The sequence below is a fragment of the Carassius gibelio genome, chromosome B21, assembly GCF_023724105.1.
Source record: "Carassius gibelio isolate Cgi1373 ecotype wild population from Czech Republic chromosome B21, carGib1.2-hapl.c, whole genome shotgun sequence".
Taxonomy (NCBI): domain Eukaryota; kingdom Metazoa; phylum Chordata; class Actinopteri; order Cypriniformes; family Cyprinidae; genus Carassius; species Carassius gibelio.
The window spans coordinates 5,471,940-5,485,483 of record NC_068416.1 but is presented as its reverse complement, the minus strand read 5'-3'; the positions used below and the strand labels follow the sequence as shown (position 1 = coordinate 5,485,483).

The following is a 13,544-nucleotide window of genomic DNA, read 5'->3' as shown; positions in this document are numbered from 1 at the left end:
ACAGCCTGAAGGAAACATCACTTTCTTAGTTCAAACAGACCTTTGTATAAGGTGCTTATGATACTTAATGTATCAATTAATAAGACTAAGTTTGATTCTTGCACATCTCCCCTGTTTGAAAAAGACTCCTAATGCACTTTGGGGCTCCGGTTGGTCTCTGCTGAAGTAACTTGATAAAAAAGACCAGTTTGAATCGGAGGATATTGATCAATGGAAAGTCAAGGCCGAAAGCCTGGTGCAAGGTTAGGGTGGTTTTTAAGGCTCTTAGCTCAGCGTCTTCTCCTGGAATACCTGAATCTAGAAGAACCGCCCTGATCTGGTGATCAGTGATCTATATAGGGTGACGATGTCACACCCTCAGGATTTGAGTGAGCCAATGAGGAATGGTGCCTTTTGGAGGGAAGTTTTACAACCTTTTGTCCTCAAGCATATGTTTCACATCTGGTCTTTGATTGGACATTGATGAAGAAACGAATAAAGATTCTGGTAAAACAAATACCTTCCATAGGTACCAACATATAATATTAACAAACATTTAGACCATTAAAAATGCAGCCGAAATGTACCAAACATGGCATTCCTATGATAGTATAGCAATAGTATGCTATTCAAAAATATTAATTTGAAAGAGTAAGTATCAATACATAAGTGAAACACATTAAGAGGAAAATTAAAGAAATGGGGAAATTGAGTATATGTTCCTACATTTCTCAAGTGGTTATATCTAGAGAGAGATATAGTAAGGATGGACTGTCTAGTACAATGGTACATTTGTCTGTTTCAAAGTGAATTTAGAGTGAAAATGTTTTACATTTTGAGGTGTAAAACATTGATATCTTGATCTTACGATGGTAACCAGAGGCCTGTTCTGCCCTTTTTGAGGTCATAGTTGCATTTCAGGGAAGGGTCCATAGATCCTTTGGTTAGATGAGGGGACGTTAAATATATACCTTTTTGTGTGTGTGTGTGTGTGTGTGTGTGTGTGTGTGATTGGACCAAATGCTACACAGGTCAGTACACAACCATCTCTAACTCTGGTGCTCTGTGTGGATGCTTGATTTATTTATATCAAACTTGACAACATGAAGGCTTGTAATGAGATAAGTTTGCCGGGACGTCCTTCACCAACATTGTCTCCAATTAAGCTGATATCTGCAGACAAACACAAATGAACAGAGAGGCAGCAGTTCTCAATGAAGAGCTTAACCTGTCTGTCTCTTGTCTGGCCTTGGTGCTGTTGGTCTTCCATCAGTCTGAGTAACGATCAGTGCCTGGCAGAATGACACTTCACACACTTCATATTGATCCCTCATCCCAAACTCTTTAACATCTTCAGTGTAAAGGCCACGAAGAGCATGCATCTTATATAAAACTTAGTGCTGTCAAAATTAGCGTGTTAATGCATTCGATTAATTTGAAATATTTAACGCGTAAAAAAAAAATAACGCAATTAACGCGGTTGCAGTTTTTTTTATTTCCGGTTGTGGCCTATGTGTGTTCAACGTGCAAAGAAATATGGATAAGACCAAGGAAGGACTTTTAGACGGAAAGTTTCAGTATAAAACTCTGCCGGATTACTCTTCAGTCTGCCACAAGAAACATTACTCTTCATTCAGTCTGCCACAAGAAACAGCAACATTAAAATCATGAACTCAAATGTCATTGTTTAAAAAAAAAAAAAAAAACAAAAAACAATGACTGTTGTAACAGTGCGTAAATCAGACCTTTCTGTAACGCTAACGTTAATAAGCTTAAACGAAAATAACGAAATAATTGTGTAGCGGAGTATTTTTTGTACACAGTGCCGCGAACTGTCAATCACTCCTGTATGCGTGCATCACTGTCCTCCTCAGCTGCAGCAACTTGCGCTCTCTCTCTCTTCATCAAGCTTTAAAACAAAAAGGGGACAAAAAGATCATATTGTCTTTGTGCATAGGCTATAGATTAATTAGATAAATGAATATCTAAATTTGTGCCTTGCCGTCTACGGTATTTTTTTAGAACTTAGAAAAAAGATGCTGCAGCCAATGAGCAGCCGGCGGGGGCTGGCTGCAGGACGACTCAACCTCCGCGGACAGTTTTTAATGTTTATCAGACAATAAATACTCAAGATTTTGCTTTAGTATAATTTTCGGGACAATTAGGGCCAGATTCGGGAGTCGGGACAACAGTTTAGATTTCGGGACTGTCCCTTCCTGAAAGAGCTGCATTACTTCATTAGCTTGAGTCTGACCTGCAGTGATAGGATTCAAATTTGGTGAGGTGTCAGTCACCGAATCATCTGAGTCTGGTCTTGTTCTTGCAGTATTCAGAGTCTGAAGCCAAGAAAACATATTAAGTGTTGTTGTTAACTGTATTTGATTTTTAACCGAACCGAGTGTGGTGTACACTCACAACGAGTTTCACACACCTTCTCCGGCCACGTTGAGTTGTTGACACTTAACAGTGGGAAAAGCGACACATGCGCTATTCACTTGTATAACTTAAGGGTGAATGGGTAATGTAGTTTCTGCTCTGGGTGGGATGAATTAGGAAGCTTGCATTGTGAAGGGCGCTCTGAAAATCGGCAGTGCAGGTAAAAGATTAAAACCTCTATTAAAACAGATGTCCAAATGAGTGTACCGGTACGCTACAAGCACGTTCTGGGCGCACGGAGAGGTGGTGGTACGCTCAAGAGCTATATTTGGAAGTGGCTGTACTAAGTACCAGTGCGTACCGGCCCACTTAAAGCACTAGCAATGACTATACTTTGGAATTTTTTTGCAGTCCACTTAGAATTCAACATGGAAATCATTTTTGTTTTTTATTGGCATTGATTGTTTTGAAATTCAAAGGGCACTTACATGCCTGTGTTTTTGTTTCTGTAATAAATATGGCTTTCAAGCCAACAGGTAATTTGGAGGATATTGATGGTTTATTGCAGGTATGTTGTTTACATGAGAAAATCTGTGTTACAAGTTAAACAAAAATTCCAATAAACAATCATATTTTGAATTTAAATAGTTTATTTGTCTTGAGTTTACATTAATTATTTACATTTTACATTTACATATCCAAAAAGTTTCAGTCTTTTAATTGCGATTAATCGCGATTAATTTTAAAAAATTGTGCGATTAATTAGTTTTTTTTTTTTTTTTAATCGATTGACAGCACTAATAAAACTTCAAGTTAATTTTAGTTTAACCTGCAATGCATAAGCTATTGGTAAATGCCTTAACATACAAGTTTTACAAATTAATACAATTATTTTTTTTAATGAAGATTTTGATGACTTATGACCTAATGAAGAGATAAATGGATTTGTGCAGCTGCATCTTTGTTATTGCACCTTGGTTAGAGTCACATTCAGTCTAGTTGTACATCATGGCAGATATTGGTTTTGCAGCTCTCCTTCAGGCCAAGTCGCAGTTCATTTCTCAATGCATGACATTTCCTCAAGACATAGACCGAGCAGCCAACAGCGATCTGGCTGCCCAGTGAAAAGTTGGGGGTGATTTGGTGGGCTGTGATGAGGTAAATGCTGCACTGAAATTCCTGGAAACACAGAAAGCATAATCTCGGCCATCTATTTATTGTGACCTACAATATGTTTTGCAAACAAGTAAACTGTTTCTACCAGGACCTCATACGTCCAATTAGGGCTTAAGGAAAAAAAAAAAGTGTATGGTGCAATTTTGGGGTTTCTGTTTACACTAATTATAATGCAGTTCATGCCTGAGGGGATTTCCCTGTTTCCGATTTCCATGTAAACTGAAATGAGCAAAGCATTCTCAATTTTTAAGCCAGGGAAAAGTTCCCACATGCTGAAGACTCAGGGTCTGATGTTCTATAGTTGTATATGTTATAATGAATTGCTTAGCTACAGATAAATAATCATAAATTGTCCCAACCCTTATTTAAATATTCATGAGTGAATGTGAATGTGAGTGTGATTGCCAATACACTGACATGCTATACTCCTGTTTCATTTTATTTGTAACTATATGTAGTTCCATCAGAGATGTAAAACCAGTTATTAAAATTGGTTGCATGTTTATTGCTTACTGTACTTGTCCTTATTCAGTGTCATTAATCTCATGAATAAGAAATGAATCAGAATTGACTATATATATATATATATATATATATATATATATATATATATATATATATATATATATATATATATATATATATATATATATATATATATGTGTTGCTTTATAATCTTTAATAGTAAACATTGACTTCCATCTCTTCTCCAGTGATGTGTGCACCAGAGGTAGGCCTCCGGCAACCTGTCACTCACAGGATCACAGCGATTAGCAAACGACATCGCTCCAATCATCAAATCAATTCCCTATGGACACAATCAAGTGTTTGAGAATCTTGTTTGAGAAGCTGTTTCACATGAACTTGCATCACAATTGATTTTGCTAGGGGTTAACCCTTTAGACGATTGGAAGATGGAGTTTATTTAATTTCATAAACTAAAAAGTCATATAGAGGTATATAACTACTAAACTAACTAAACTGGTCTCATTAAAATACGTACCTCTGTGCACTTTTTGTGCAACACCATTTTCTGCGTACCTCACTGCATGTTGTGCCACAGTTTCAAAGAGAAATGTCCAATGAGTGGCACTAAAACACTGGTTCAATTTGTGAACCCTGGCACATTTATATTATGTTGAAATGGGTACGTATTGCTGTGTTTTTATTATGATGCTTCGGGTGCATATTGCTCTGGTTCAGAATTAAAATATCCGTGGACTGTAGCTGAAAGTTAATGCTCTGTCATATTGGAAGGAAGTATGCCAAAACCAACCCTAAACTTACCAGACAGTGTTAACAAATGCAAAACTGATATAAAAGCATATCTGTTGATGCAGTCCTCCGAAGCTCCTCGCCTCTCAAGTACATCTCCTTACTCCATTTACTACAAAAAAAAAACAAAAAAACTACCACCTATGAACACCCATGGATATCAAGCTGGATATGTGTGATGCTAAAATAAAAATAAATAAAAACATCAGCTTTCAACTCAGATATATTTCTAGTAAATGTGTGAAAATTATGCTTTATTAATTGAAACTCTGTAGAACGCTGTGGGAGTTTTACTGCCTCTAGTGTTTAGTTTGTAAACTGCAGCATATGTACTAATTGGTATGTATTTCGTGCCTCGCTAAAAAGTGCATCCAGGTACGTTTATGCCGTGAGACCAGGTAGCAACTAACAGTATATATAAACTTAATTTATATTATAGTTGCAATACTAAAGAAACACTGAAATGTAAAATATTTGCATTCTGAATTCAGATATTACTACTGTTACTCTAAAAGTACACTTAAATGTAAACTTGTATAGACTAAAAGTGACCTAATTTAGTCCCAAGTTTTGAAATAGTACACATACAGTACAAGTATAATACTAGTACATTAGATATTACTACATACTACACGAGTATACTGCATTTATATGACATAATCTACATTTTAACATTAACTATGTTTAATTAATAAAATGAACCTGGAGGGTCAGGCTTTAGTTTGAATATTAACTATAACTTTTGCCTCAATAAACCTATTAAGCTACTTAAAAATAGTAAGGTAGTTGTACTGTATATGGAGTTGGATTAAGGGATCTAAAATATGATCATACAGAATAAGACATTAATATGTGCTTTACAAGTACTAATGAACAGCTAATATGCTAGTGATTAACAAGTAGCTAGTTAATGGTAAGAATTGGTGCCTAAACTAAAGTGTTACCACTTGAAGTATAATTCTTTGTATTATTGTTTATTTTAAAAGCTGCAGATAAAGCTGTATGTTTTACAAGAAAATACTTTAGTTTTCTACTTAAAAATTTCACATTTAATTCAGTTTGTTACTTGACATTTTTTCGTAATTGTGAAATTTAGCAGCAGAATTTGCCAGAAAACCTCAACTTGACGATATTTGCACAGTGCCAAAAATAAAAAAGAATAATCATAATAATATTTTTTTTAACTTCATCAAGAATCAATATGGTATTAAATAGTGACTGAAATTACATAGCCTAGATTTCCATCCCCTTTTTAGAATAAGCTAGTTACATTAGCTGTTGCTATAACCCTAGCACAATGCCTTGCCCACACAGTTTAACAGGAGCGGGGGATCTGCCTCCCATCAAATCAGTGTCATCCACGTCTGAGCCCAATGACAGCCTCGTGACACAACACCACACCACTGACAGCCATCCCTGATCTTATCATCCTCACAGCTGTCAGAAATTCAGCATTGGACTTTATTTCTGTTTTTGTTTCTCCATGAATGCACCTGGTGTCTGTAACGATGTACCTGGACTGCCATCAATCCACTGGCCAATTCATCTCAATATCAGCATGAAATCTGGTCCACACTGTAACTTAATCTGACCAACAACTGCGTGCTTACACAAGTACAGACCATTTCACTAAAATATAAAGCTGTCAGTCACAGTTTGTCAGAGTTGTATATGCTGTTAATCAGCAATTATTTGGAACAAGATCACAGTCCTACAGCAAACTTTGCAATCATAATTCATGTTCTTGCAAGAGTAATAAGTATATACTCATAAAGCTATAATAAAATGAACTGTAATTTGACATTATTCATAGCAAATATCAAACATTTAGCATTATAATGTTCAATGAACATGTTTATTTATTTATTTATTGCACTTCTGTGCATGTTTCTTACATTTCTATTTTTATTGTATGTGAGTGTATGTCTGTCATTTATTATTATTAGGTGTAGTATTATTAATACAATTTAAATATGCATACTGTATCTAATTATTTAATGTAATTAAATGAGTCTCCTAATCTGATTTGTCTCAGAATTGATTGATATATTTAAAGGCTGTTTTTGTCCAAAACAAGTTGCATGATAACCACCTTTTAAATCTTGACAATGGTTGGGAATACAATTATATATATAATTGTACTGCATGCCACTATAACCTGGAACAAACTATTTAGCTACTTTAGCTCAGTCTGTCTTGTGTGTGTTATGCATGAATAGACTGCTGGAGTCCCTTCAGAGGATGACCTGACCATCTGATCCCACTAAAGATTTTTGCAAATAGCCTTGTCATGCATTTAGTATACATTCATCAATATGTGCTCGCTGGGAAAGGACCCTGTGACCTCGGCTTGGCTATAGGTAATGCTGGAGTAAAGCTGGTGCTCTCAGCACACTCTGTGTTCTCACAATCCTCTGCGGAGGCAACTTGAAAGAAAGTGAAACTTGTGAGAAACTTGGACAGAGCTCGGGAAATAAAAACGGCAAAACCTATTAGATAAAAGTTCACGGGATTCTCAGAGGATTTGAGGTTATGGACACATTATGCTCGCTGACAGGCTGTCAATACATCTGTCGATACGGAGTACCATTTCACAATTAAAAGAAAGAAAGAGAAAGAGAAAGAGAAAGAGAAAGAGAAAGAGAAAGAGAAAGAGAAAGAAAGAAAGAAAAATATTTCTTAGCTGAGAATCCACTAACTTGAATATTACATTATGAGCCCAATATGAAACAAGGAAGGATTTGTGCATTTTCACTTTCTCTTAGCATTAAGCATTAGCTGTTCTCTACAGTGCAGCGAGTGTGTTGGAGTTCACAAGAGCACAATTAGCAAGTGTACACATGTCCCTTTCCTAATCTCCTCCAGCTCTGAGCTTTCCGTCTCTCTGCTTTAAAGGCAGCGGGCAGTGGGCCGTATGTAATGGCGGACGCTGGAGGATTCCTGCTGGATCTCTGCTCTCTCCCAATGCACACCACATATATAGTCACAATTAGATTTGATTAGGCCTTTTCTGCTCATGGCGCTGCATGGCACGAATGCTGACTGGCTCTCTTTATCTCCTGACTTTATGAACATGAAGGTCATTCTAATTAAGGTAATGGTGGAGTACGGCTGGCTTTCTCTCTGCACACACACACTGTGCTCTCAGATTGTTTCTAGTGTTCACAAAACCCTTAGAATTCAAACTGAATTGGTCAGGATTCCAAATTAGAATGATGACTGCAGTTAACTTGTTTGACATATACTTGAAACTCTCAAGGTTAAGGTCAAGGTCATTTTTATTTATATAGCAAAACAACATAAATGCTGACCAAAGTACATCACAATAACACATGGAAAAGAAGACAGTCTTACAAAAAAATAATAATAATTAACCAACAACTTGAGCCATAAAACTCAGTAAAAATAAAGACTAAGAAAATTTAACTCACTAAGACTAACATATCTAAAAACATGAATAAGCTTGACAAAATAAACATTTTAAAAGATTATTTAAATGATGAAGAGGAGGATAACCTAATAGGTTAAAGTGTTGGATTCCATATCTTAGGGGCTAATACAGAAAAGGATTTGTCTAGTTTAAAGATGATCTAAGATATCTTCAGGGGAATTATGGACAAATAAGATCTAAGATTTAAACTGGTGCTAGAACGTGCAAGAAATCACAACCTTGTAATCAGTTCTGAATTTAACTGGTAACCAATGTAATAAATGAGGGGTTATCTGCTCACTCTTTTTCTTTTATATATATATATATATATATATAGTTTGGTAAATAAGTTAAGACCACTCATTTGCATACCAACCAAACATTTTTTAAAAATACTATAAATAACCTTTTTTGTTGTTGTTGTTGTTTATCATAAATTAAGTGCAATAATACTATCATTACTATTATTATTAATTGTTTTATTTTTGATAGCTATATTTTATGGGTCACACTATGTGCAGTTTGAGCACCAAACCAAATCTCCGGGTGCTTTCATGAGAAGCAGATTAAAAAAACTTTGAATGTCCTTTACAACACATGCACAAGCCATCGTCAGTGGCAGTGATGCCAAACGAATGTCAATTAAAGTCATCCTGTCCAGACAATGCTGTGTATGCAGTGCCCTGCTAAAGTATCCAAAAACTCTTTTTTCACATTTTAGTGTGTTGCTAACTCATGTTAAAACACTAACTTTTCTGCATATCAATCTACACCTCATAACCCAATTGATAAAGCAAAATAGAAAACAGAGGGAAAAGAAAAAACACTGAAACATAACATTGCTATGAAATTTTAATTTTGAGAGAAATTTGGTTGTATCCCATTTCTCTTGATTATCTTTGAAATGTTTTTATACTTTTACCAGAGTCTGTCTGCTGCAAATTCAGATGATAAGACATAAAAGGCAAAAATAATTTTACGGTTTTGGAAGTGAAAAGAAAAGAAAAGAAAAAAAAAGTAAATTAAATTGATGTTCCCAGAATTCCCTGTGTTACATCTTGAATTATTATTTATTTATTTATTTCTTTGAAAGAACTATGTTTATGATATCAGTAATGTGTATAACATTTACATTTATATTCAGTCGTTTACCAGACACCTTTATACTTTGCCACTTACAAATGAGGACAATAGAATTGACCAAAATCAACAAAAGAGCAGTAATATACATGTGTAATAACAAGTCTCGGTTAGTTTAACCCAGCCCATATAACAAGGGCTTTTTAAATAATACAATAATTAAAAAGAAAACAGATAGAATAGAATAAGAATAGAGCAAGCCAGTGTTAGAGGTAGTCTTTTTTTGCTTTTGTAATTGTATAATAAATGAAAAGAAAACAGATAGAATACAAAAAGTTTAGAAATCTAGTTTTTTTATGTATTTATATATTTTTTTAAGTATTGAATTAGAATAGAGAGTGTTAAAGTTAGAGGGACAAATAAAGATGGAAGAGATTCTTGAAGATGGCGGGAGGGAACATTTAATTTAAAAGTCCATAAAAGTGACTTTGTGCTTCTTTGGGATGGCACAATCAAGTTATCTTCACTTGCAGAACGCAAGCTTCTAGAGGAACATAAGTCTGAAGTAATGAATTTAGGTAAATGAGTGCAGAGCCAGTGATGTTTTTTAGGAAAATATCAATGCCTTGACTGAGCTATTGGAAGCCAGTGCAAATTGATAAACAGAAGTGTGACGTGTATTCTTGTCAGCTCATAAAAAAATGTATCTTCCGCATTCTGTATTAATTGTAAAGGTTTGATAGAACTGGCCGGAAGACCTGCCCAGAGATTATTAGTGTTGTAGGTTACATCAGATTCAGTTTCATGTGTGTCACCGTGATGGTATTTAGTGTTTGTGACATCTTATTTATATAGCTTGTGGAAAACCAGCTTGTGATGAGCTTTAGTTTATCATGTGACTTACTCATCACCACTTGATTTTGATGGTTATATGTGTATTACAAATATTTCAGAACGTCAACAGGATGGTATATTAATATTATATTAGTCAATGAAATACACTTTTTTTTCATCAGCAAATTTGTTAAATTCTTAAACCCTAAATGTTTTATTCACAGTAAAATTCTATCAACCACAGCTGCCAATGTTTACTATAAATATAACAGTTTTTTTTGTTGCTGTTGTTCTTGGTTTTTTTTTTTTTTTTTTTTTTTTTTTTTTTTTACAGTGTATATATTTGCAATATATAAGTGTAGGTTAATAAAAACTGGGATTTTTTGTTATTATGGGCTATGCAGTGCAAAATATGGTGGGAAAATAATTTTAATCATTTTAGTGTATGGGATATAATAACATCTAGAAAAAGCATTATACATAAAATGTGTTTATATCTGATGAATATGAAAAATTGATGCAGAGAAAGAAAGAAGAAAGTCTTGTGGGACACTCACAGCTCTCGATTTCCAGCGTGCAGTTCTGTTCATCAAGCGGGTATCTGCGCAAGTCCATCATGCAGGCGGCTGTGGTCGTAATCCTGCACACATAGAGCACACATAAGCAACTATTTCTCTAGCATTATACATTTGTGTCCATGCAAGAGTAATTTATTTCCAACATACAGTACTCTTTCACATACCTTTGTCTTTTTTCATCATATTTTATTCATGTAATGTTTTTTTCAAGGCAAAGTGCATAAAATAATTTTGAAAACCGGTTTCCTGAACACTTTCCCCATCACCCCACAAACACACCAACGTATATGAATAATACATAAATGCAATATATGGAAACACTTTAGTATAGGGACCAATTCTCACTATAAACTAGTTTCTTCTTGGTATACCTATTGCTAAAATCGTAATAGCTCTTTATTAGTAATTATAAAGCACATATTCTGCATGACAACCCTACTCCTTCCTAGTACCTAAACTAAACAATTACCTTACTAATTATAATTTTAACAATAAAGTGTCTTCTTTAAAGTGTCAACGTTAAATCTGTGGTCAAAAGCATTAAAGATTTACCACATCTTAATGGATCAGATTAGTGCTTTTCTGTAAATATAACTTAGTACCACAGAACCTAGAACCCCCCAAAAAATATCATAAAATAACCACCACTCAAACAACAACAGAGAATAAACATGTGCATGTTTCTGCACAAGATAACTTTATTATAACTGCAAAATGTCAAAAATGCAATTCAAATTAGATGCATTACCACAACTAAGGGTTTTTAATGCCTAAAGATAAATAGAATAAATAAAGCTTAAAAAATACGTTCTTGAAATCAACAATCACATGTAAATGTTGACTCTTCACTAACAGCTTTACAGATCCAGTTCATTACTGGTGGATACAATCAACCATACTGTATATATTCCTGAATAAAGATGATATTCTATGAGGGAAATATTGCCATTCAGTCACTGGCGCGTGCTGCAAAACAGAGATTGTTTTTAGAGTACTACGATGTGCTTTATTTATAGCTGTGTAAAGAATGTAAGTTAATATAACCATCTCACTACACTTACTTTTAGATCTATGACTGCAATGTCAAGTCTAAAAACCTTTTAGTGAACTGAATAGTCCCCGTTTTCCTCTTCAAAACCGAAAGCATGTGAAATGAGCAATAGAGAGTGTTTGAACTCAGAGAAGGTGTTCACAGTGCTGCAAACATTCACTGCAGTGGTCGGTGCAAGAGAAATCCTCTTGCAGGGATTGATAGTTGAGCGAAAATCTGTGTCCTAGTTTCAAGTCATGCCAGAATCACCTTGCCTCCGTGTTGTAGCTGTGGATCCCATAGCAAGTGGGAATACCAAAGAAAAGAGGGCAAGCAAAAGGGTTATTAATATCTTCTTTGATGTATATGTTACAGTATATCGCACTGGTAATAGTGCAGGTGCTCATAACAGAGACGTAGCTTCAGATTCTACAAGAGTGTTTGGATATCGCTTCCTTTAATAACAAGGTTTCATTAAAAAAATCTGCTGAATATGAGAAAAAGAGTGCAGAATGGGCCAGATAATGGTACAGGCTTTCTAACAAAATAATAATCTCACGCTCAAGACTTAACCGCGAAGAAACACAAATAATTACCCCAACATCATTTATAGTGGTGGAAAAAAATGATTAGAACACTAGTATTTCCACCAGCTAAAGCTAAAGATAGAAATAACTGACTTAAAACCATTTTTTAGCTGGTGAAAATACTAGTGTTGTGATTATTTTGGCACACCTCTTTATGCCATTCAAAGTGACAAACAGAAGAAAGAGATTTAGCAAAACACCTTTCTTCTGAGTTGCAAAGGCTCCTGGGGTCTGCTTATTAATATTGAAAAGCTATTTGTTTTTAATAAAGCCTGTATTGGCTTTGGTTGGTGAGATAATTAACATTGCATTCATTTTGGAAGGGAACAGCAATGAGAGACAGCTGGCCTTGTCTAGGGCAGCACTTTTTACCTTTCAAAGTTATAACCTGCCAAAATCGCTCAAGCAGAATAAGGGCCCTGGGTGTGTTAGTCGACTGGCAAACCTCTGCGAGAACAAAGAGGAAAAAGAATGATATTAATTCCTCAGGGAGAACTTGTTCAGATTGCTAAATTTGCTAGCAGGGCTGGCAGCTGTTGTTAAAGTAGCAAATGGTGTTCGTGAGAGTTTCAGAGTAAGAGACTACTTAGACAAGTTGACATACAAGTGAAGACTTTCCTCCATCAGCAGGATAAGTGCTTTGCCTTAAATAAAGTGCATTTAAAATATACAGAGCTGACTCAGTGCTGTTTACCCGAATTTTAGCCAAGATTAAGAAGCATTTTACAATTGTTTAACTCAATTTCCTATAATTACTCCAATTATAAGTTATTACATTGCAAAGTATGCTTTGATTGTCATAATAGTTTGAATAAAGTACTGTTTACTAAAAAAAGTTGAATCACAATATTTCCAAAAAGGCATTATAATCATATTATAAATGTACATGCAAATATAGTGACGCATGTTGAACATCCAGATTACCTTCATACTACACACATTCATTCATACAGAGCATATTTTTAAGTCTTACTTCTACAAAACGAACCTAGTGTTTGATTTCCGAGGCAGCAATGATATAATTATACAAGCCTTTAAACTGGGTCAAACTAGTCACACTGGTCATTGCCAGGAGATTTAGTGATATTGTATTCCATGTAAACATATGCCAAACAGTTCAGTTGATGAAACGGTTCAATTGATCATTTATTGAAACAGCATATTTCTGCTGAATAGTCCAGATTTGCAGGAAAACTACA

General features: G+C 34.9%; 1 protein-coding gene across 2 annotated transcripts in view; it reads right to left on the bottom strand.

Annotated features, from left to right (window-relative positions):
• LOC127986284 (gamma-aminobutyric acid receptor subunit beta-2) overlaps positions 1-13,544 on the bottom strand; it is a 94,851-nt gene that overhangs the window by 24,929 nt on the left and 56,378 nt on the right. For both annotated transcript variants that reach the window (XM_052588552.1, XM_052588553.1), the window contains exon 5: positions 10,708-10,790. In XM_052588552.1, the coding sequence (XP_052444512.1) occupies positions 10,708-10,790 (83 nt within the window). The remainder of the gene's footprint in view (positions 1-10,707; positions 10,791-13,544) is intronic.